The sequence below is a fragment of the Acipenser ruthenus genome, chromosome 21 (assembly GCF_902713425.1).
Source record: "Acipenser ruthenus chromosome 21, fAciRut3.2 maternal haplotype, whole genome shotgun sequence".
NCBI classification, from domain to species: domain Eukaryota; kingdom Metazoa; phylum Chordata; class Actinopteri; order Acipenseriformes; family Acipenseridae; genus Acipenser; species Acipenser ruthenus.
This window is the reverse complement of record NC_081209.1, coordinates 24352587-24377162: the sequence shown is the minus strand read 5'-3', so window position 1 is coordinate 24377162 and position 24576 is coordinate 24352587. Positions and strand designations below refer to the sequence as shown.

At 35.9% G+C, this 24576-nt stretch overlaps 1 protein-coding gene across 1 annotated transcript in view; it reads right to left on the bottom strand.

The window, feature by feature from the left end:
• The window catches only part of LOC131699131 (protein unc-13 homolog C-like), a 92091-nt gene that overhangs the window by 7407 nt on the left and 60108 nt on the right, over positions 1–24576 (bottom strand). Inside the window, exons 19-29 of the mRNA XM_058995165.1 lie at positions 20967–21093; positions 18975–19071; positions 18636–18779; positions 18374–18451; positions 15427–15504; positions 10621–10709; positions 10152–10295; positions 9147–9270; positions 7745–7801; positions 5860–5940; positions 3464–3611 (exon numbers count right to left, since the gene is read on the bottom strand). Coding sequence (XP_058851148.1) covers positions 3464–3611; positions 5860–5940; positions 7745–7801; positions 9147–9270; positions 10152–10295; positions 10621–10709; positions 15427–15504; positions 18374–18451; positions 18636–18779; positions 18975–19071; positions 20967–21093 — 1167 coding nt within the window. The remainder of the gene's footprint in view (positions 1–3463; positions 3612–5859; positions 5941–7744; positions 7802–9146; positions 9271–10151; positions 10296–10620; positions 10710–15426; positions 15505–18373; positions 18452–18635; positions 18780–18974; positions 19072–20966; positions 21094–24576) is intronic.

The following is a 24576-nucleotide window of genomic DNA, read 5'->3' as shown; positions in this document are numbered from 1 at the left end:
ATCAATTAAAAATTAACAGTGGTAACACCTACTGATTGTATATAATTTTAAAATTTAGAATGAAATTCCTGAAGTAAAAACTCATTCATGACTAGTTAATCTTAATCTTTATATTCTTTTATCATGAACTGTCTATGAGCATGTCTCAGCAAAGAGGAATTTCTACAGTGAGTACAGTATAGAAATTAACTTGAAACAGGGGTTTTGTTTGAAATAGTCCCATTTCAAATCCTTAATAAATTGTTTGAAGGAAAACAATAACATAGTGTGCCCCGATAAATATTATGCAAATTCACAGGGCATCATACACTACAACTGTAAGTGCCAGTCTGTGTTTGGAGATCCTGTGAAGGGAGAGAGGTTTAAATGAATGTTTCCTTTTTTAGAAAACTCTCTGCGAAGCCTCTTCTGGGATTACCTGGCTCCCAATAAATCTAATCTATTGTGCAGCGACAGAATCAATATTGTAACTCGATTGAAAGAGAAGATGTTCTGCTTTAGTGATTTGAAGAAAAATACTGCAAACCCAACTACTGAATCCCCTTTAATTCTATAACAGAAACTGGACTGCCATCACCCAGAAAGTAATGCGATCTCGGCTCATTCTAACCTCTAGTTGGCATCAATATTGTAGATTTTGTCAGAATTTGATGCGATTGCTGGGCACAACTATATAAGCAAACATTTGTGAAAGGCACTTAAAATATCACCCGTGTCAGGAAAATACGCTGGAAACAATACGATTCCAGTTTCTTTTTTTTTTTTTTAATTTAGTCGTCGTCAATTTTTTTACCCCAGTTTTCTCCCCAATTTAGTATGCCCAATTATTATCTGTATCCTTGGCTCACCGCTCGCAACCCCCCCGCCAACTCGGGAAACGGAGGCTGGAACACGCGTCCTCCGAAACGTGCTCCTGCCAAGACGCCATTTTTCGCACTGCAGATCCACAGCAATGCCACCAGACCTATAGTGCCGGAGGACAACACAGATCTGGCGGCTCCTCTGCAGAACCACAGGTGCCCTATCGGCCACAGGGGTCGCTGATGCGTGGTGAGCCGTGGATTCCCCTGACGACCTAAGCCCTCCCTACCCGGGCAGCGCTCAGCCAATTGTGCGCCACCCCCTAGGAACTCCCGGTCATGGTCGGCTGTAACACAGCCTGGATTCGAACCTGCGATCTCCAGGCTATAGAGCACATCCTGCACTCCGCGCGGAGCGCCTTTACTGGATGCGCCACTTGGGAGCCCCTACAATTACAGTTTCTTTGTCTAATATGCTCTATTAAAAACACTTGTATTCTGAAACCTAACATGATTTAGTGGTCTGTGTCTATGTGGTTATGTGTGGATAAATGTTAAAAACACTCAAAGTGGATCATTTAAGCAGTTCAAGGGAATACCTTATGCATGAGAAATATCTTCCTAAGCTTTATTGAAGAAGATTTCATAAAGACTTGTTATTTGCAAATCCTATCCTGCTTTTCTTACAGAGCTGGCATTTTGTATAACAGTATATAACTGTGTTCTCATAATAGTAGCTTGTTTTGTTTAAGGAATACTTTTATAGCGTTTGGCAAGAACACAATGCATTAGTTCTCTAAAGTTACATTTCACTTTTTTATACCACAAGTGTGGGTATATCTAGCGTGGGATACATTTCTATTATTCTTATGTGATGGAATAAGATCAGTTGTGGAATACCATGCTTACCAGGACTAGTTTCGAATGTGTCTTTGCTTTAATTTCAATCTAGTGGTGCACAGCTTAAATTCAGGACAGAGCTGTGCTTTGGTAGTTAAAACAATATTGCCACCAATACATGTTAACGTCTATTGTCGTTTTGATTTTGACTCTGATTTCCTTGAACGAGTTTAGCAAGAAATGCCAGTTACTGATCTGCCTGCGTCTGACTTCTCTAAAAAGACGGTTTTGAAGAGGCCATAAACAGGGTTCGAAATGAATCCACGTCAAAGCCTAGTCTGTTGACAGTGAAAGTAAACACACACCAGGTAAAATAATCCCAAATGATCATTCACGACCCTCTATATACACCCTTATTGATTGGTTTGACTTGACACTGTGAATATATCCAAATAGTGCAGAAAGACCCATGGTCCCTAAACACAGGTGGTGATAAAATATCATTCCAGCTAAAGAGCATTTCAAGTTAATTGTCTATTAAAAAGTGCATGTTTCTATTAGCAACAGCACATTTTCATTTAATTCACCTGCTGAGCTTTTGTCATGTCTTGAGTCAGTTTTAGTTTTGATATCAGGTCTAAGTGAGCAGTCAACAGAAGCCCAAGTGTAATACCCATTCACTTAGAAAATACATTATTATAATAATTCACAATTAAACCCTTAACATACTTTCATCTAAAGTTAAAACATAGGACAATTGCTAATACAGACACTAAATTGCAGAAGCATATTCATCACTTTCAGAAATGTCAGGTAGAATTGGCCATTGTAAGATGTTTCATTGCTGCTGTGGTTATTTTTACTTAATAAATTATGAAACCAAGCCTGAAAAGTAAATATCCCCAGCCGAAAATCGTTCATGCTGTTTCCATAGAGGAGCTGTAAAGAAAGGCAACAAGATTTATGTTTTGCTAGTTTCTGCTCTTACAAATGACATAACGCTGGGGGCCACAGCCAAAAAGTAATTACAATTCAGGTCAGCAGGCTGGCAATACATTTTCTACTAACCACACAAGACATGGTGCAAACGTGTTCTGCTCAGGTACATTTATTTCCATCTTAAAATGACATGCGACAGACAGAGGGGTAATAGAAAAGCCATTTCTAATAAGAATAATTATGTGCAGCTGCTCGCCATAATGTCATAAATACAGAAAATGGTCCCCAAAATATCTGTCATAGCTATGTGGCAATGTAAAAGTTGACCTGAGTAGCCCCTAGAATTAAGCATTTGAAAACTTGACACTGCTATTCAAAACCAAGTTCAGCCTCTTCTATTGTTGAAAGTGAAAGACTGACCTTCTGTACACAAAGATTGATTGACCTTTTGATACAGCTGTTTTTAAGTCATTTTTTTCATACTGTAACCCACAACCACACTGTATCATAATATTAGAATCAATAATAAAGACCAAAACATTTACTAAGCAATCAAATATCATGAACCCAAATTCTGAAATAATTTACAGCAACACCACTAAGACCTGCATCAAAAAAAAAAAAAAAATTCTATCTACTGTTATTGTCATATTATTGTCTATAGAAATGATTGTTTATTGGCACAAGAGTTCTGCTATACGTTTAGCAGGGCTGCGGTGTGCTTGTGGCAAGCTGCTCTCAAATACCTGGAAGTACATGGGGGAACAGGGATGTAACAGAGCAACACTGTATTTTCAACCCCCCTTTTCAATATAATAAAACAATTAAACCACTTACATAAAAGTTTGACATGCATTTAATCTGATCCACTTGGAGTTGCTTACCTTGAGAGTGTTGAGTGCAGGTATACTTCTTGATCAAGGCATCAGTAGTTTGTGTGTAAAGGCTAAGAGCATATCTCAGGGACTGCAAATCTGGGCTCTTTTCCAGGAAAGCCTTTTTCAGTCCATTTCCTCCAGCATGAAAATATTGCTTAGAGAAAGAAGTGGGACAGTCATTTAAAAGGGGAATTCTGTTTTGTTAACAGGAACAGATAATATCATACCTACACAAAACAGCCAAATATAGTAAGTGCACAAATTTTGTACTGTACACATCAGTGTAAAAGTGGCAGTTATGGCCTATTACTGCCATTTCTCTAATTGGCTGTGGCATTATTGAGATGAAGAATTAGTTGTGGTACACATACCATTACATAAATATTCATTGTAAGGCATTTTACAACTTGCAATTATACCTGGATGTTGAATTCACAATGACATTAGTTAATCTATTAACACATAATCTGGACTATAGTCTGTATAGCAAAGGAACAAAAACCAATAAATAAACAGAAAAAAGAATGTATGTTAATGTAAAGAAATAGGGGACATAATTAAATTATCAATGCAGTCAACCATTTAATTGAGTTATTTCACAAATTACATCTTAAGTGGGACACATGCAAATTATACTTTGCTTTGTCATAGTATAATTAAGATGAATGTGGTCTGAACAATAGTTTTAAAATTCAGGCATGGTTTCAAAAAGCTTTAGATTTCAGTTTACATTTTGCTTCTGGTTTGCTTTTTCAGCCCTGCATATAGACAGTTGTGCTTAAGCTAGATGAACTTATTAAACAAACCGACACTTTTTACTGGTATCATGTGTAAATAATCCAATGCTGCTGAAGAAAGATCTCTCAGGAGTTCAGCTGACCCTACTGTCCTTCAGCAGCAGTACCCAGATCCTGCACCCAAGATGGTGTGGAGGTTTCAAGCACTCATACAATCAGGGATAACCCTAGTGCACAGAATCCTAACATTTCTGGCAAAATCCTCTTCAATACCAATGTAGTCATTTTGTTATGGGATTGGTTCGTTGAGGTGTAACACCCCATTTCAATCGCGATTCGTCTAGGGGAACACGACATCTGGAAATCCTTTCGAAATATCTTCATGCTAATGTATAATCCACGCATGCATATAGGGTCATTTACAGAATTAGATGGATACAGTTTGCCCCATGCACTTATAACGGGTCTAAGAAGTGGTCTTGGTTCAGTTGCTTTACAAAACCCTTTTTAGTCCATTTCCATTTCTTGTGATAGCTATGTGAAACCAAACTCACTTGGAAATAAGAAGAAAGTGAACCAGCTCATTAACCGAAGGCATGCGGTTCATTTGCTTTCAGAAAATTAAATAAATCCTAGCTGTCTGCCTGGGGTAACTGAAGTTAGTGGCCCAGGCCTATGTTCCACTAGGCTATACTGCTTTCCATGAATGAAGGAGGAAGAAACCAAAGTGTAGCTGGGGGTGCATTCTTGCAGGACAGAGCTGTAGAGCTGACAGTTGATGATGTCAGAGCTGTTGAGAAACATGGCCGTGCTGTATTAGGTACAATTGACATATGATTAACCTAATGTCACCTTTCTAGTGTCAAGGAGGATTAGGACATAATCTGTGTTTGTGTGTGAAGTCTGTAGTGAAGGCAGGCAGCATAGCTTGCAGCAGGGGCAAGAACATAGCCTGTATTTCAAGTATTTAACTCTGCTAATTGGGCTGGGACACATGGGATGCTGATAGAATGCATGTCTAGATCATGATGGATCTAGATATGGAAGCTATTTCCTTGGAGACATGCAGATCAATTTAAAACGCCACAAGGTATCTGTGCATTATCTGTGCAGCTATGCCTAGTTGTGCATTAGATGCTTCATGGATTTCCCAAGCCAATATATAGGAAACCTGAGATGAAACTGAGCCCCCGTACAGAATTCTTAAGCATAGGTATCAACATTATTTCTCAACCAGAATAGCACAAAGGTTAATGTTGAAAAAATGCAAATAAGCTAAAAAACAAATTTGTGTGATACCAATGGCTAATTAACAAATTAGAATTCCACCACAGAAGTGGGGGGGTGGACATAGTAATTAAACTGCTGCAATAAATGCAATTTAATTGGGTATAGGTGGTCAACAATAAGCTAGTGAATGGATGTTGCCATAGAACAGTTAAGACAAAGAATAGTTTGGCAATTAACAGGATAGTTTTATTCTGGAATCATGTAATAATAACATTCAGAACACCACAATGAATATGGCCAAATATGATCCATAATAACATTACTGCATTGTAGTGTACAAGTATGTGTGGGGGGTCTGCAATGGATATGGTTTCTTATTTCAGAATATACAGTATTCATTCAAAAACAAAAAAGGAAAACGCATTAAAAGAATACCTTGATGGTAGGCAACACCACTTCCATGACGGCACACTGCCTTGGGGTCAGGCTTCTAGCCTCTTCTCGAATAACATGCTCCTGTTGCAATAGATAGGATTGCTATTTTAATAAAACATTGTTCTACTTTTTTTATTTTCCTGTACTACTTTTTCTTTTTCTTTATAAGGTCAAAATGCACTCAGCATTGATAGATAGTGCCAAACTGACCAGGCTTTAACACTTGGGTGAGGAGAACAACTTTCCTTCCCAGGGAAGCAGGTATAACCCCATTGAGTCAAAACATGCATGACCTCCTGTCAATGAACAGCAAGAACTGAGAAGCTTCAGATGAGCAGCTCAGCAGCAGCCTTGGATCAATTGGATTAACAGATGAGACATTTAAACCAAGATCCCTACAACTGGATAAACAGTTTGAATCTCTCTCTCATATATATATATATATATATATATATATATATATATATATATATATATAATATGCCTGTACATTCCAGCAGGGTAAAATAAATAAAAAGGCAAATATTAACAATACTAATAATGAAACAACCCCCAGCCTCGCCAAACTTTGATAATTCAGAAAGATCCCAATACTAATACAATTAATCAGCATGCTTTCTCTTGGGAATGGTATCCAGTGCAGTGCTGCTGTGGATTGATACCCGATGAACTCCAACGTGTTTAAATGAAAACGAGGTGAACAGAGGTGATTTTCATTTTTTTTATTGGATGCCGATCCCGTGCCGCCTCATGAAGAAGCAGCTGTCCATTGATCTCACCTTGAGGGTCATTTTGAAAGCTCAGTTCCAATACAAGAGTTTTAATGTTTTGTCGAAGGATATTGATTAGTTGTTAACTTGCTGAATGTACACTGACAGCATTGAGATTAAGAAAGTCTAAGACTGCCTATTACTCTCTGTTAAAGTCAACCTACAGTCACTGTGCTAACTAATAATAAGGGATTGGGTCACCAAGTAGTCCAGTTAGGTTAGATGATTTCACACCAGGGAGCCAGCAAATATTTAGACAGATCTTTATGTATTTCTGCACTGTTTTTGTATTGAACTTTTCATTCTCTGCTCCAGGATAATTGGGTTCATTCAAATAGTTGATTTTCTTTTGTTAATTTGTTTATAAGCATTTACAGAACTCGGAGAATGCCCAGGCTATAGAAAATGTAAGTTTTGTTTTGCATTAAATAGTGGATTTAATTATAAATGAAAACGTGAATGCTGTAACTATAGGAATGTAAGTGAAAATGCAGACTACCTGCTATGATTAAACAGAGAAGCCCAAAAAATACATACATTACATACGTTCTCTATTGAAATAAATGAACCGATAGTGTAAATGTTTGTAAACTTTTACAAATAGTTGACAAAGTGCCATCATATTTTGAACTACTGTATAGCTAGCATTTATATTAGAAGGTATGACAAACTTAATAATGATGGTCTATGAACAAAACACATTGCACTAGAATTTCTACATACCCAGTGGCATTCTTAAAATTATATTTCCTGACATTCATATATCACCCTGTATGTTCAAATAAATAACTTGGTTTAAACAAACAAACAAAAAAAAAGTTTACTGTTAAAGAAATTACTTTGGAAGAATTAGTATGCTCAGAACCGCTGCAACAGTGTAAACTGAGCATCTCTGAGCTATATCTTAAAGATCCTTATACTGCACCGTGCATTTACCACACTTTATACATTGCTTTACCATACTTTCTGTATATGCATTTCACCATGCTTGCCTTTGCAAGATCAGGCCTATTGCTTTGATTAAGATAATTTAACAGAGATTGCGTTATTGTAAAATATTTACAGAAGGTGGCATACTGAAATGTTATTATGTCAATTTAAAAAAAAAAAAATACCTTTAGTTTGGACAGCTGTCCCAAATCTTTTGCTGCATTGAAAATCAGCTGGGTTCCCTGGATGCAAAAAGAAAATGGAACAGTACTTTCATTAAACTCTTAGATACATGCAATCCTGTGAGTACTGTACAGAAAGTGTTCAGAAGCCAAAGAACTATAACCCTCTAAAGTCACTCCAGCTTGGGTAGAATTGAACAAATACTGACTTTACATTGGAACACGTCTTGTGACATAACTAGTTAGACAACTATTACATCAACTGTTTTAGATTTATTATTGTTGAACCAGGTTCCCAATCAGTTCCAATACATGAAAAGGGGCTGCAGCTGTATCCCATAAACACACCCACAGGCTAGTAAAGTGGACATTTAGGCAATTTTGTGATGGAAAAGTTTCAGCTAAAATGATAAAGTACATGTGTGCTCTCTAATATGACAGGGTTATTGATGACCCCTCTTCCTATTTTACAGAAGCTTCTTTATTACATTCTCTTTTTAATGTACATTGAAAGTCACATCACATCTGCCATAACAAGTGAAATTCTAGGGGGAAATAAAGAAGCTAAGAACTATTACTTGGACTGATGTAACAGCGAAGTCCTTGCATACAGTATTTCTTTATATTCAAGCTGTTTTACATTAAAGCCATAATAGGTTTCTGGGATCATTATATCGGTTTCTGTCCATTATAAACTTTATAATTAACAACCTGTTGGAATAGCTGTGCCATTTAACAGCAGTTTATACACTTGAGACTGCCTTGGACAACTTGACAACACATTCATGACAGCCTATAGAAAATGGTAGATGCTGATGTTAGATGTGACATTTTTATATACTGCTGTACTGTAATGAACTCAGTGAAACAACAGGTTTTTTATTTTCATTAAGATACAGTTGTAGTTAAAAGTTAACATACCCCAATGGAAATGTACAATTTCTAGACATTTCTCGAAAACAAATTATAGGAAAATCTTTTGTAGCAAAGTTTTGCTTTTGTGGAGGAGGAAAAAAAGTTACTCTATAATAACATAGTGAAAGGGTCTGGAGTAGAAAGCCCTGGGTTATGACATTATTATCTTTTAAATGCACTTTCATGTTTAATCTGCTACACATGTATTATTATTGGGTTGTAGGTTCATACTGCTCTCGCCTTCTCCAGCATATCATAGTGTTGCTGCAGAGCACTTCTAGATGCAAGGAGAACAGACTCTAACATGCTCCATAAATGGCTTAAAGGAACTAACCCCTTTCTCATGTGTACACGGATCATTGCCACAGCTGAAACTGTTTATAAGGTTTTGATTTTACATTTAAATTCAGGCAATAGGCCAACCAGAGCTTTGCTTACAATACGTACACACAACCAAACAGCTAGAATATGTGTTTCAATATGTACTCACAGTTTGGTCTATTAATGGAGGCAATACAATTTGCTTTTCTATAGTGTTCAGAACTAATTTCCACAGTTCTTTGAGAACTCTTTTCAACACTGTCTTCTCGCAGATTTTAGCAAACAAAGTGAGGCTGCAAAAAGACCAAGAACAGAATTAAGACATCAAAGCACTTTGTTATATTCAATGCAGTTTTGAAGACACACTGTACATATAAAGCAGCAGACCACCCATGCACTGCTAAGCTACCTAGAAAGCTTTTTTTGAGAAGTACGATTTTAGCACTTACTTGTCAAACTGCCACTGTAAGATTTACATTTTCAGTGCAGGATTTTCCATATTGGAATGTGCATCATATATATATATTCCATCCCATACATGTGTTTAATAATATGTCACAGTATACCATTCCTAACAAATATATACAACTTCACATTTTAATCTTCTTGAATTGTGAATGCAAGGGTTTAGAAATACACATTGTAAAAATGAAAAATAAATAAATTAGGCTGGAAAGGATTTATTATTCGTATATGATTAAAGAGGATTCTCTAAAATCCCTTTTTGTCCTGAATATCTATTAAATATTTCATTTCTTTGGATCTTTTACCGTTGCTGAAAACGACTATAAACGACTGCAGTTTCCTTCATAGCGTTAGACAGTTAAACCTCACAATTCTTGGAACTGCATTGAAACTTAAGTAGAAGTTGATCGTTGCAAGACTGAAAATGCCAGACCAGAAAGAATCGAGAACTGGAACATACATTTACTGTTATAGGATATCCAGCTGGTATAGCAACCTTCAGGACAAGTTTACACCAACTGGCTTTAAATTAGACTTTTAAATTTGTTTTGTTGAACCAGTATAACCTCCTGCTTCGGCTAGCTTCAAATATGTGTTGAGATGTCCAAATAAGGTATTGAAAATAGTGAGTTTCTACACCGGGTCAAAGATGAAAAACAAATAAAAAATAACAAATTCATTGAAAGGTACATCAATTGTCGCACGTTACTTTTTATCCAGTAGGTCCATGAGTGGCCTTAGGGCAGTTTCTGCATCCATGGTGGCATTGCTTTTGTTTGCAGCCCCATTTCCTTTCATTTGACTCAATTCCTGGTTCATCTGCTTGACACAGTCTTCAATTACAGGCTGGAAGCTGATGGAAATAAATATAAAAAAAAACATGGCATTTACCTTATGTAATTATAACATATGAAGACAATTATGGTGACTTCTCATTGAAGTGTTGACCTAAACACCACATTAAGTCCCAATGTGCAGTAGCTACACAACCTTGATTGTTTGAACATTTGCTTGGTTATTAAATGGGATGGCTGTGTACAGTGACTGACACTTTGTATATTTGTTTGTGTGAAAAATATCCCATTCAAAGCGGGTTTAACAGAACCTAAATGCCTTGACTCCAGGGATTCTCTTATCAAACCAAAATCAAATCGCAACTGTATTTATTATGTGTTTACCTTGCACCAAAAACGATGCTTAACTCATCCAAAACCGCATTGAGTTTTATCTGCAATTCTTTCAGGAGAGAACTGGCTTCAGGGTCCAGCTGTAAAAGACACATAACAGGTTGTAAATAGCCATCAAGTTTGACTGCCCATATACTTCAACAGAAACTCAAATATTATACCAGCCAATTTTTCAGGATCTAAAATGTAATTCTGTAATGTTTGGTTTAGGGGTTCATTTTGTATAATACTTTTTTTTTCATTCTAATGCGTTGAAATGAAATCATTGGTATTTTATTAGTATTTATCCTAATACACATATAAGAATGATTTGTACTTTAAATGTTTATTTACAAATTCAGTTCACTACTTTTGAACAATACAAATTCCCACTGTAGCTCTTTTTGATTTGACCAAAAAAAAAAAAAAAAAAAATCACCTTCTCAATTTAATCAATGAGCATCACATTGCATTTAACTCCAGTGTTGCAGAAAGTTATAAAATGCATGGTTTTTAAATGGTTTATATTTTACGGTAATTACTTTGACATCTTCAAGTCCTGTTGAATAAGGATTTTAAATAAATCAAATCTACTTCAAAATAAAAAGATTCACATTGGATACTAACAAACAAGTTAAAAAAAGATCCAATAAAAAAAGACCAGTCAGCTGTTTGCAAGACAAGTAGAAAAGAAGTCTACAACAACAACAAAAGCTCTTGATACTAATGATTATTTCTCAATTGAAATCCCTTGCAGTAGGTTGAACTAAATACATCATTGCTGTGTTCACAAAATCTATACATTACAAGTCCCTTTTAAAAGTTAATATTTGATTGATTCATTTGATTGCCACCTCTTTTGTAGCCTAATTTCAAGAGGTCTGTCCACAGGGAGACAATAGGTAGCAGTAACAGAGAGTTAAGAAACAGAAAGTAGAGGATCTAATAATCTGCTGTAGCTAACACTCCCATTTGTTGTGTCTGCCCTTTCACAAGGTTTATCACGGTGCACCCCTGCGTTATTTCTCTGGGGGTATTGGCCATCACAGGTGTTATATGATCTTGCCAACAAAAGTCAGTTCTCAATTTGTCAAGTTCCCAGGCATGATATATATCTGGAGAAGAAGAGATCATAGCCTTTTGTGATGGAGGTTAACCTTCCAGTCACTATGGGGTGAAACCTTAGTAATCTGACTAGTTTACAGCAGGAGAGGGTACTGGTAGCAGGACAGGCATGGTTTAAAATAAGATTCTCTATGTTAGCCAAATTCTCTAAAGTTATTTCTTATTACATTGTATCGATGTATTAAAACAACAGCATAATGTATTACTTCATTATTAGCACACAGACTGGTTTGTGAATGGGGAAGGCTGTTCAGTCATGGCACTTATTATTACATATCTCAAAGCTATATAATAACATCTAATAACTCAATATAATAACTCAATATGGGAGCAGCAGTTCTACTAACAATGATACACACACCATACCATAGTAATGGACGTTTAAATGAGTAATTCAAATGACATTTGAAGTTCTTTAAATAAGCGGCCAATGTTTTTTGATAGGCAACGGAACTAGCACTAGAGGAAAGAATACCTAGCAACATTATGTTATCAGAAATGTGCTTTAGTCAAGGATACAGCATTGTTTAGAAACAGAGTTGAGAGTTCTAATTTCTTATTTGTTTATTATTATTATTATTATTTGTTTATTTAGCAGACGCCTTTATCCAAGGCGACTTACAGAGACTAGGGTGTGTGAACTATGCATCAGCTGCAGAGTCTCTTACAATTACGTCTCACCCGAAAGACGGAGCACAAGGAGGTTAAGTGACTTGCTCAGGGTCACACAATGAGTCAGTGGCTGAGGTGGGATTTGAACCGGGGACCTCCTGGTTACAAGGCTGTTTCTTTATCCACTGGACCACACTGCCTCCTACATGAGCAGGCTGTGCTTTAGGCTAAGGACTACAGGAACAATTGAACTAGGAAAGATAAGATTTTATAAAATTGCTGATAAAATTGCTTTGCTTTACTGGGAATGTGTAAAGAAAACCACATTAGCAATTTGTGGGTAATAGTAGAACAAAAGGAGCTGAATGTTTGCAGCCTGTCCCCCAACATGAAGTAATTCCACATCACTCAGTGATTCACTGTTTGAAAATAGTATGCAATCTAGGCCTAGTGTCAATTGTAAGATATACTAGGATATTTCCTGGTGTCTATTGAGCCGAACAGTATATCGCAGTTCTTACTGTTTCACGGTAATAGACTGATCACAATCTGTTTAGAAACTAGGTTAATAATATCATGCATCAAACAGCCTTCATTTGCTTGAGTTTGGTAACAAACACAAACAATCAAACATGCTGATACGTTTTGATACGTTGTAACTTTTACATCCTGCAGACAAAGCACTTGCTGAGATGCTCTCAGGAGGATTCAGGATCCTGATGAATTATGGATTTATTAGACGTACATCTACAGCAAGAAGCGGCAGCACTGGCCTCCATATAGTCATTATGGTGGTCTGACATTGAAAAGCACAAATGGTACACTTCGCAAATCAACTTGCAGAAGCTTCATACTGCACATATATTTTTTGTTTAATCACAATAGCATGTCAAAAGTTACCAAAATGAAAGCCACACTATAAATCAAAATAATGGATATTTTAGGTGTATATACTGTATTATTAGATGCATTGAAGCAAACCAATACAGCCTGCCATCGTTAAGATTTCAGATTTTAATTCTCTTATCAAGAGCTCCAAATTTATCACTGAACACATTTCTTTTCAGTTTGCAAATAAGAAAATCTATCGAATGTGTATGCTTTTTAATTTGCTTAATACTACTTTGGTTTCATTTGGATGCATATGGTGTTTTTCATTGATGCTTCTGAAAACTCAGATAAATACCAAAACTATAGGTACGTTCATTTATCCTTCTTAAAATCCTTCTTAAAATCATTTGTAAAACAAACACAAAAAAAAGGCTAAATTATATATACTAAAAAATTAAGAAATAAAACCCAGGTCATCATACTAAAAATTAAACCCAGAATATTAAAGTTCCAGTAGAGTTTTAGCCAGAATAAAGTGCATGTAGAGTACACATAGTTAATTCAAGTTACATGAAGTTGTATAATGAGAAAGAAATTGTGAAACATATTTACAGAATGGGTTCTTTTTTTTCAGGTAACCGCGGTAACCACAGTAAGTTGGACCTGGGGACCATTTATGTGCATGGATCATTAAAATTACAAAATCCCCAGAGAGTGCAAATCAGAGTCGCTGTTGCCTCCTCTGATTTATGCCATATAAACCACTAAAACAAAGTCGCTGTAACCAATATAATTGCAAGTTTCCACCAAATACTTGCTGAACACATTATTTTCTAACAGCAGGGGACTTCTCTGACAGCAGGGAATTAGCTAGATTAACTAAACGTGCCGTTTGTTCCAGTTAGTAATAACAGGGATTGAAACGTCAGTATTTAAGCAATGCAATATTCTCCCAAGTCACCAAAACATGCAACATTATATTTAAAATTTAAAACTTTGAAAATCCAACATGCTTAACATGCAAATCCAAAACAGCAATCGGAACCTGAACCATCAAAATGCTATATTAAAAAAAGTGTGAAATGCTGAGGAGTGAAGCTTGAAATGAAATAATCAGTTTTGTGCCATTACAGTGCTTATTGAGGTGCACTTGAATAGATATGCGTTTTCATGCCACCCCCTCAACCTCCGTGTGACAGATATGTCCCATTACAAAGACAAGGGAAGATCCATCAGTGTGCAGAGTAAAAGGTGACATGTATTGGAGAGTGTTGAAATGAGCGTGATGGAAGGGATGCACTTGATGCAAGCACATTATCAGTGCCATACTAATAATTCTGATACATTTTGTAAACCATTTAAATTATACATATTTTTGTATTCTTTCTTATCTTCACACATTACAAGTCAACATGCCTGAAGACACCTATTGACTTATTTACAGTGCAATTCCTCATTAGCTACAAGTACAAGATAGTCCGCAGACAATTCATTTTGTCACATGACTGCATTCTTTGTATTAAAACATTTTACATAATGTATCATTTTATTATGATAATGGGGTAGGACCAAGAGGGGAATATGAATTATCAGGAAAGGGCATTTCCTAATTCTACACATGCCTCTGTGTTGACAAAAGATTGTTTCCAATTTGTACAATTCATGGACTTTTTGTTGGTTAACAGTATGACAAATGATGAAGCACATAGCTCTAAACATGGTCACCCTTTAAATGTAATAAGTACCGTTTAATAAACCATGTGTGCAAAATGAAGTGCAGTTCAGTGAGCTAAAAGTGTAGACATATGTATAATCACATGGTTCAGTGGATGACTGTCATCGCAGGCTCACAATATATGTGTGGGGCTGTATTATTAGGTGCAAAGGTCAATCTGGGCGTGCATTAAAGCTCATTAAATTAAGTAGCATAAGGAGTCCTTTTTAACAGACCTTACAAAAGGCAACTGCCCCTTCATCCTGCAGCCCAGCGGAATGAAGAATAAAAAACAGTAAACGACGACAAGGCAGATTACAAACAAAGCATTCGTAACTTAAACAAATAATAATAAAAAAAATGTTAGTAACTTAAAATAGAAATATATCACAATCAATGCCATAGGATACACAGTAAATACAAACACTAGTCATCATTTGCAGTGTGTTCATATTTAGGATTAGATTTTAAATTAAACATTGATGGAATGGATACAATAAAAACCAGGGCATAATAGTGCTGCATGAACCACTGACCTCCTTGCCGCCCATAGACTCAAACATCTTTTCCAGCTGAACCCTCAGTTGTTGAATGTTGTTCATCAGGATGCAAGGCTGAAGGAAAGTTGATGGATAGATATATTAGTAATTGCAAAATGCATCCCTGACCAAAATTACAAAATATTTAAATGAAGAACTGGGGTCTTGTACCCTTCAAAATCTGTAATAATTCAAATAACCTGAATTTCCTGAATGTTAACAGGTGATTTTCCAGCCAGTTACAGGTCACTTAATTTAAATTCCACAGCACACTGAGACATTTCATTTCTATTTGCCTGTCAGTTACTTACAGTAATCACATCCTCCAAACAAAAGTTAGGACATAATGAATTGATTGTTCTTCCACTGTGATAGAGTTAGCAAGGCGTTTATCTGCCCTTATGACTCTAATAATGATAGCAGTGGAAAAAAAGCTGAGGATTGAGTATTTCAATAGATACAAGATAAATCTCTTGGATGCCAACAGAATGTGTGGGTGACAGGCCTGTAGGGAATATTGTTAATATAGGAGATCCTGGTTGCAGTCAAATTGCAGTATAATGATTTATGAGGATTTATAATAGGACAATCATACAATTCCAGAAGACCCAATATAAACCATGCAGCTGGCATTTTAGATTCATTTAAGCTTTTCAAAACAAATAGATTAATAAATACACCACACACTGAATTCCAATTCCTAATACCGGTGTGATGTTATTTTGTGGTACGAGTTACAACGTGGTACACCATGTACTGTGTTTGCCCTGGAATGCACAATTGATTTAAAACAAGGAAACGCCCATCTGAAAGGGGTACAATGTACTAAGTTTAGCTCTTAAAAGTTATTTTTAATATATATTTTTTTCACAATTCAGCAAATGATGTGACTTTAACTGATGAGCAACAAACTGGGTTATCTAAAATTGTAAACATATATATGATTTTGTGGGTGAACTACAGTTTGTCTTGTCCGTAGTAATTGGTGCAGTAGCCAATCACAGCACTGACAGTGTACCACTTTCTGGCCCTACAGGGGTAATTCAAATGTTCTTCATTACATCATTTTTGTATGCCAGCAATTTGTTCTGCTGACCTTTGTCAAGATTTTACGCAAACAAATGAAGAGGGCTTCTAGTCATGAACAGAGTCAAAAGGCCCTTTCATAACAGGAATTGCCAAAATAATTAATTGCTGTTCAGTACTAATGCATTCATATTATTGCAATATTAACAAATTTCTGCAATGATGCAATTTGAATAATCTGTAAATGTATTAACCTTTTTGTAGAATTAACAAAGACAGTTAAAAAATATACTATGCATATGAATAATACATTTTTAAATGATTATTCTAACATCCAAAAATGTTTGTCTTCTTAGAATAAGGGTGTAATTGATAACAATGATGAATGACACATTTATTCTCCGTCAATTTCATTACAGTCTAAAAATCTGGAATTAAGTTATATTGGGAGAATAGGTTTATCATGTTAGGAACTGGACAAAGCAAAAGTACACTAATTAAACATATATACTGAGCATCTTATAAACCTGGAGAACATGCTGAAAGGCATCTGTAAACCAACAATGAGTGTACCCTGGGAAGAAGTCAGTGTCCAGAGAGCTCTGATATCTGGTGGTAAACTTTTCATTTACTGTATTAGCTGAGATTCCCACCAAAATGTTTTCGCCTCCTGTTAGAACTTAATAGCTTTATGCCCCCCTCCACAACTCTGGCAACTATGAGTTAGTAAGGAGAATATCTCTAAAAATAATTTACAGAAGGGACCAAAATATCAGAAATGGAGTTTCAGAAGCAGCCCCAGTGGTTGAATTTGGGGTATTTTTGCTGGAAAAGTCAGTAAGCTTGGTAAATAATAATCAAAATAATGTTGTAAAAACAACAATGGAGAATGGTAGTGGACATACATACTGTAATAGGATATTAATAGGTTTGGATTTACATACACTGCATATGAAAATGCACATGATATTAATCCTGTGGTACTGGGAATAAACACCAGAAATATAACTGGACACTTCCAGGTATTCTATTATTATAAAGAATGTAAGGGCCCTTTATTTGAAAAAAGTGGATTTTCCTGTAACTAAGTTTCACACTCTCATGGTTTATTTTAAATCTGCACTTGCTTCAAAAATGCATCCTATGAGTACTAGGCTTTTTTTAAGTGGCTTACCTCTGTATTATATTTCAAACCCTCAAAATATAAAGTTGCTGAATGCTATCTTTGATTTCTAAAGAAATGTAATACTTCAGACCACTCTGAAATGTAAAAAAATGATCAATACTGCAGACAAGTGATGTTAAAGTTTAGAGATTGATTGTAGAATGGATCTTGTCCCTACTCCATCAGTCACACAACAACACGGTGACTACTATACAACATGAACCTGGAAATATTGAGCAGTCAAAGCTGCATTTACCATTAGCAATTAGAATGATTCAGCTCTTTCCTCCTGAAAGGCTTCAGCAAGTGTGGCTCTTCATAATAAAACAACCTGCTCTTCACAAGTTATGAAGACTTGATTGATTCATAGGTTATTAAACGTTATTATGCTAACATCTGGAGTTTGTAAGTGTTGGGTTACACTTTTTATTAAATGGGAATGATAGCAATATAATCCAGATTTATTACAGCTATTAATGGCTTTACTGACTGGCTAAATGACGCTACCTTTCAGCTTATGCAAAAATCAGCATGGAATCTATATAACCCTCATCATTTGCCCACAAAGCACTGCTAAATAGCCTCAATTTCAAAATTGCTCCATAACTAAATAGTTTATCTTAGTGACACTGTTATTTAGAAATTAACATGAATTGTATGCAAATATGCATATCAATTACAGTATAAAGTGAAAACAGTAAAAACAATGAAATAGAAAGATAAAATAATAAAAATCAGTTTATCCTTACATACCAGTTTCTCCTTTGAAAGATATGCTCCAAAATATTTAGATATAATTGCAGCATATTGGAGTAGCACTTTGTTTATGGTCTGGAAATAAAGAACAGAAAATTGGTTAAACACCCGAACTACAGTTTGTACAATACTCTAGATTATGTATCTAAATGGTACTGAATTGCCTAATTAAGAAGGCTGTATCCAGTACATGTATCATACGCCATACTAGACAATGGCCATTACTGTTGTAAAAGTAGACCATAATTAATGAATTTACATTTGCAAACCGCCTCATGAAATGTGCTAAAGCTTGGGGGTTGGGGCACTCCAGTTTCTTGATGATCTCAAAGCTCTGATTCAGTTGTGTAAAAACATCCACCACAGAGCAAGAAAAAAGGGCATGCTCCGATGTTGGTTGGAACTAAGGGAGAGAAAAAAAAAATTAAGTCGCCTACAGTATATAATACACTGAACGTTTTATTAGAGTTGTAAATATGAAATTCCGATTTCAAGGGCATAATGCTACGATAAAACTATAAGAAGCAAGGGCAATTTTTTTTTTTTTCAAAATTAAGATTTGAGGAATAGTAAAGCAAATTGTCTATTCTTCACTTACCCCATCCTTCTTGTCTCTCTCCAGCGCTCCATGGAGAAATTCCATCGAAACATCCTCATTTTCATCCAACCATTGAATGACAAAGGCCTCAAACCACCTGTCACAAATTATATCCATTCACATTCATACTATATTCTTAAGTAGCATTAACATAAGATTCACTTCGGTAAATTTGGTTACAGTTTTTAAATGTAATTGCTCTTGGCATCGTTTTAATGACCATTTTGTTTTATAGACTCTAGGACCCCAGAAACCTATTCTGGAATTACTATATTTAAACAATTGGTACTGTTTCCTGTAAACTGCAATTTACTGTATATAACGTCAAACCGATGCTAGGAATATGAAAGCACTTCCCTGCGTGGCTTTCTGGAACCTGCCTGAACTTTGGAAGGTAATTGAGTCAGGGTGTCTTGAATAAGCCTCATTATGTGCACTGAAATCCATTTGTACCATTAACTCTATTCAATTAAGTCGCAGAGGAAATTCAGTCACATTTCAGTTTGAAAAAGTAAGGCAGGGCAAATTCTCTTTTGAATGAGGCTGAGTTAATTAAGCATTCCATTGAAAGAATATTTGAAAGCATTCCCAACTTCCTCCTAGAATAATAAGGGAATTTGAAAGTTAGGGTGTTGTCTTTAGTCATTTTCTGAGAGCAGAACAAGATGCAGATTTATTTATGTATTTGTATTGATGCTGTGTGTTACTAATGTCCCTACAAAATACTGCCCATAAAACCCTAATTTGCAATTTAAAGAGTAAGTAGCAGGCTTCCGAAAAATATAGTGTTATACGTCCCCACATGTTGCTACAAGTGCTTTGGCTTTTTAGTTTCGATCATGTATCCTTATTGCTGTGTTACCTGTTTGACAATGCGGGCAACATTCCTTACACTATCAGGGCACTAGAGCAGCCATTTTGAAAAGACTGATGTGATCTGGTAAAGATTATGACAGGCACAACCATATTTTCTTTTTTAAACTGAAAGATGCAGCCCTACATGTCTCTGTTTTGTCCTCAGCCAGTAAATCAAAGAACATTTCCTCCCAGGGATTTTGATACAGTATGCCAGTTTATCCAGCATGCTAACTATGTTCCACAGCATAAAGGACATGTCTTGTTTCCACTTGCAGGCTTAATATTTCAAGTGATAAGAGATTAGGTAAAATGCTGACCAATCAGTTGTTTTCATTCTGGATTAAGAGCTCTTGAAAGGGATGTATGATGGGCTGTTATGGTTAGACTCTACATACTAAGCAGCAATACATCTTAGTTGTTTTGATTAATTGATATTATCAAGGACTGTACAGATTTAGCATTCTTTTTGTTATGCTGTAAATATTAGTTCATTTGAGGTGACCAAACTGAGGCAACCACTTAACTTTTTGTGGATGATAACTACTGCTGTGTTTTTTTATGGTAAAAATGGCTTACTTCACAGCATTTCACAAAATAGGTATTTAAAACCTTATAACAACCACTCAAGGGATCTGGGAATGAACTTGAAAGGTGACATTGCAATACAGTTGATTTAACAAGGGGATTAATTAGATTGGTCTCTGTACAGACATGCAATCCTTCTACAGGTGTAGCACCCGCTTAGAAAATGTTGTATACAGACCCCTATGCACAGGGGGAATTCAAATGAAAACGCGACAGCATGGATTGCAGCTAAGCTACAGTTACAGATGGAAACAGTCAATATTAAGTGCTAGTTCTACATTCATTTGGCATAAATTGGAAATGCTGGTGGCGACACTCAGTTCCTGACAGACGGTATGAATATTGAGTTCCAGTTTAAGAATCAGTGATCTGTGTTGAGATTTCTAATTTCTAACTGCAGATTCTAGAATCCACGTGTAACCTATTCTGAGCTGGTACATGATGGACGTACTGTGCTAAGACTTCTCTTCGGTTCACAAATAGAAGGTGGTGAAAAAGGTTGCATTTACTGTGATTTGTAAATTGCGTTTATAAAGTATTAATACTTACAAAGAATATTCTGGGACTGTATCCTTAAAGGCAGGGAGGTCTCGTACATATTCATTATAAAACCATTTCACTTTGAAGTGCAAGTTCATGTACTCTGTGCTCTTGCATAGACGTTGCTTCTCGTGCTCTGCATGAAGAATACAAGAAAGTTATCATTTAATACAACTTTGTTTTATATAAGATAAAACATATAGAGGGCTTATAGTTCCTTTAGCACATTCTGAATACAGATTTATTTTGAATTTATACCCTTCTCTGCTTTAAAAAAAACATCAATTTCTGCAGCTTAATAATACCAACACAAATTGACATTTTCCATTAACTAGGGGTCCGGGGGACTATTTGAGGCTCCGGTTCATGAAATATTAAGATAGATTATGTATTGTATTCATGCAAAAATCTGAGTGTGAAAACCGGGTCAAATACACATTTCCCAGAAGTAAATACAAATGATCTTAAAGTCCTTTTTTTTCCACCTTCTAGCGGCTAGGTAAATAAAATTGCAAGCAACTCTTATTTTTCTATCCACTGATTTCAAATACCACTTATTTCCCCCGTTGCAGGCTGAAACAACCAACAGGCACCACGAGGGGCAACATGCAAAAGAACACACATTATTATGGAACTTCAGTTTCTTCAATAAGGTTGCCTGATATGGGTGGTACCGGTAATCAACAAAACTACTAAAGAAAACACTGACACTTCATTTCAAATTATTTGCACTTGGAAAAGGAGGGTTTTAATTAATAAAAAAAAGTATATAACTCACCTTGAAACAGTATTTAAGTTATTTGGTGTTAAAAAAACAAAAAACAAAAACAAAACAAAACAAACTACAGTATGGCTTTGCTGGGAGCAGTTGCAGCAGCAGTAGCAGCAAATGTAATTTTAGAGCTTGAGTGTGAGCCTGAGATTGACAGACTCCGGCTGGGACACTGACGATAGAGAGAGAGGGTGTACAGGATGGGGATTAATTTCTTAGATTTACCAGATGACAATCTAAAAACTCGATTGCGTCTACATAGGGCATTTTGTCGACCTCTGTTAGACTGCGGGAGGACCTTGAATTGCCTACGAAAAGGGGCCGTGCCGTACATCTGCATATGAAGGTGCTGGCTTGGCAGCATTGTCCTTCTATGTCTCTGGGTCGTTTCAATGGATCATGGGTGACTTGGTAATGATTATATCAGTATCCCACTTAATCAGGAGCAGCTACAAAATATTAAAAGGGAGTTTTATGACATTGCTGGATTTCCCAGAGTAATGGGAGCCATCGCTTGCACACACGTTGCACTCAAATCACTGCAGCACCACGCATATACATATGTGAACTGGAAGGGGTTCCATTCACTGAACGTGCAGGTGATTCATCCTATAACATCTGGAACGTACATGTAAATTTCACTGGTTCCTGTTGTGACTCCAGTTTGACACAATCTGCTGTGTTTAATCATGTTCAGATACCCAATACATCAGATGGCATATTAGTAGGTAAGTATTATAGGTACCCAAATAATGATATATTTATAGTTATGAAAATATGTGCCTTTTTTATACTTGTGGTTAGGAATTAGATTTATTCACTTGTTTTACCCATTTGTAACCTTACGGAACATTTGTTGTATTGCTAAAATGATATACCGTTATTTGCACCCAGTGTAATGTTACTACCAAGAAATTATCATTGCAACTGTAGCCTAGCTGAACTCTGGATAGGTACAGTATATGACAGCTAGATTTTATTTGAATTATACAAATACAAACCTAAGAGTAAATAATGAAATCTCTGTATAGAAACAGCATGCTATTACAATAAAGTTTCCTTACAGGTGATTGCAGATTTGCAATGCATCCTTATTAGGGAGTTCTATCTGAATTTTAAAAGCTTAATAAATATATAATGAAGTTTAAAATACCTGGTATACATGTATAATAACTAACAACTACAAACACAAATGCCACTTCAAACGTATTTATTTATAGCCTACAATCGTACATTCTAAAATACATACAAAAGTAAATTCCAATGCCTGCCACACCCACCTAAAAAAAAAGAAGAGGAAAAAAGGTATTTTTTTATTTTTAAGCAAAAAAAGATTGGAAAATACACATTAAAAGAGTTGTATATAATAAGCTGTGGCAAAATATCCCCCCGAATGAGTGTAAATGACTCATGGGATTTAATTAATTATTTTTGTTATTTTTTATTTTTAAATCTGTGCTGTTCGATTTACATTTTATATGTGAATTGTTCTAAATAAATACACATTCTGGATAAAAAAAACATTTTTATAAATTATACACAAAATAGATATTCCCATTATTTTTTATTTCCACTTGGCTGCTGCTCACAGGTGGGACAGCTGTCTCCCTGTACCCTAGCAGTTTCCATAACAGCAAATTCTGCTTCCATTCATTTTTTTTGATCTTGTTAACATGCATTTTGATTAATGACTTCCCCTTATCTAATGACCCGAGACAATTAAGCTTTTTAATGAGAAATGCGTTCATTAACGACCTCATCGACTCAATTTAAAAGCATTAACGGATTCATTTTATTAACAAATTTCGTTTGAAAATCACTCGCTACTAAAGCTGTCACTACTATACCACGAGTTCGATATAATAACAGTATTTTTTGAAAATCCTGCCCCTCAATATCTAGATAATGTGCAGTAGCAAAGTCTTTTAAAGAGGAACCACAAATGACCAAGAAGAAGCTATTCTGTAATATACTGTGTACAAAAGCACACCTGCTTTACATAATTTGAAACTGAGTGTAGGGACAGACGAATAATGTCTCACAAGTGTAAGGTATTGAATTTGGTAATCAGAAAAACCCATTAAGCAACAGTGCTTGTTTTAGGGCGTCTCCCAGAAGCATAGCTATCATTATTTAAAAGTTCAGTTTCTCCTTTCAATTTACTGTCTTTAATGTACTGCTCAGGATGCAGAGTTTTTAAGTGTTATAGGAAAGAGCTGGATTTGGAGTCCATTTTAAGTCGATCTCAGAGACAGCCTTGAAAAAATCAACCATAATCTAAAATCAACCACCCCCTATTCATGACAGCAACACCCCCTCCCCAGGATACAGTAAATAGCAGCTGTGCCTCACAGTATTACAGGAAAACAATGTCAGAACCATGTCCTGTGTTGTGATATCTGAAGTCTGGGTTGATTGGCTTAGTGATTGTTCAGTCTAATTGGACTACTGAAATTGCTAAGCCGAGAAAGCAGTATTTTATTGTATTATTTTTATTTTTACATACAGATTGAAAGAAATAATGAAATGTGACAGTGCCACTTTAATAAGTCTATTGTTTGTACTGGGGGCAGATGTGTTGTTTCACAGAAAACTTTACAAGCTGGCTGAGGAAGAAGTGACATCTTGCAGCCTCCAGCCCACACCCTATACCCCACAGGGAGCAGCTGCTCTGAGTGCAATTTCACTGCATTCTCATTTTCTGTGCCACAATTTCCCCCAGAATGCGACTTTTCCTTTCTGTCAAACCTTTTGGTGAACGCGAAACTAATCTTCAATGTAAACAGCACAAAGAAAAACTGCATACATGATTTTAATTAGGTCAATATAAGCTATAGAACACAGTCA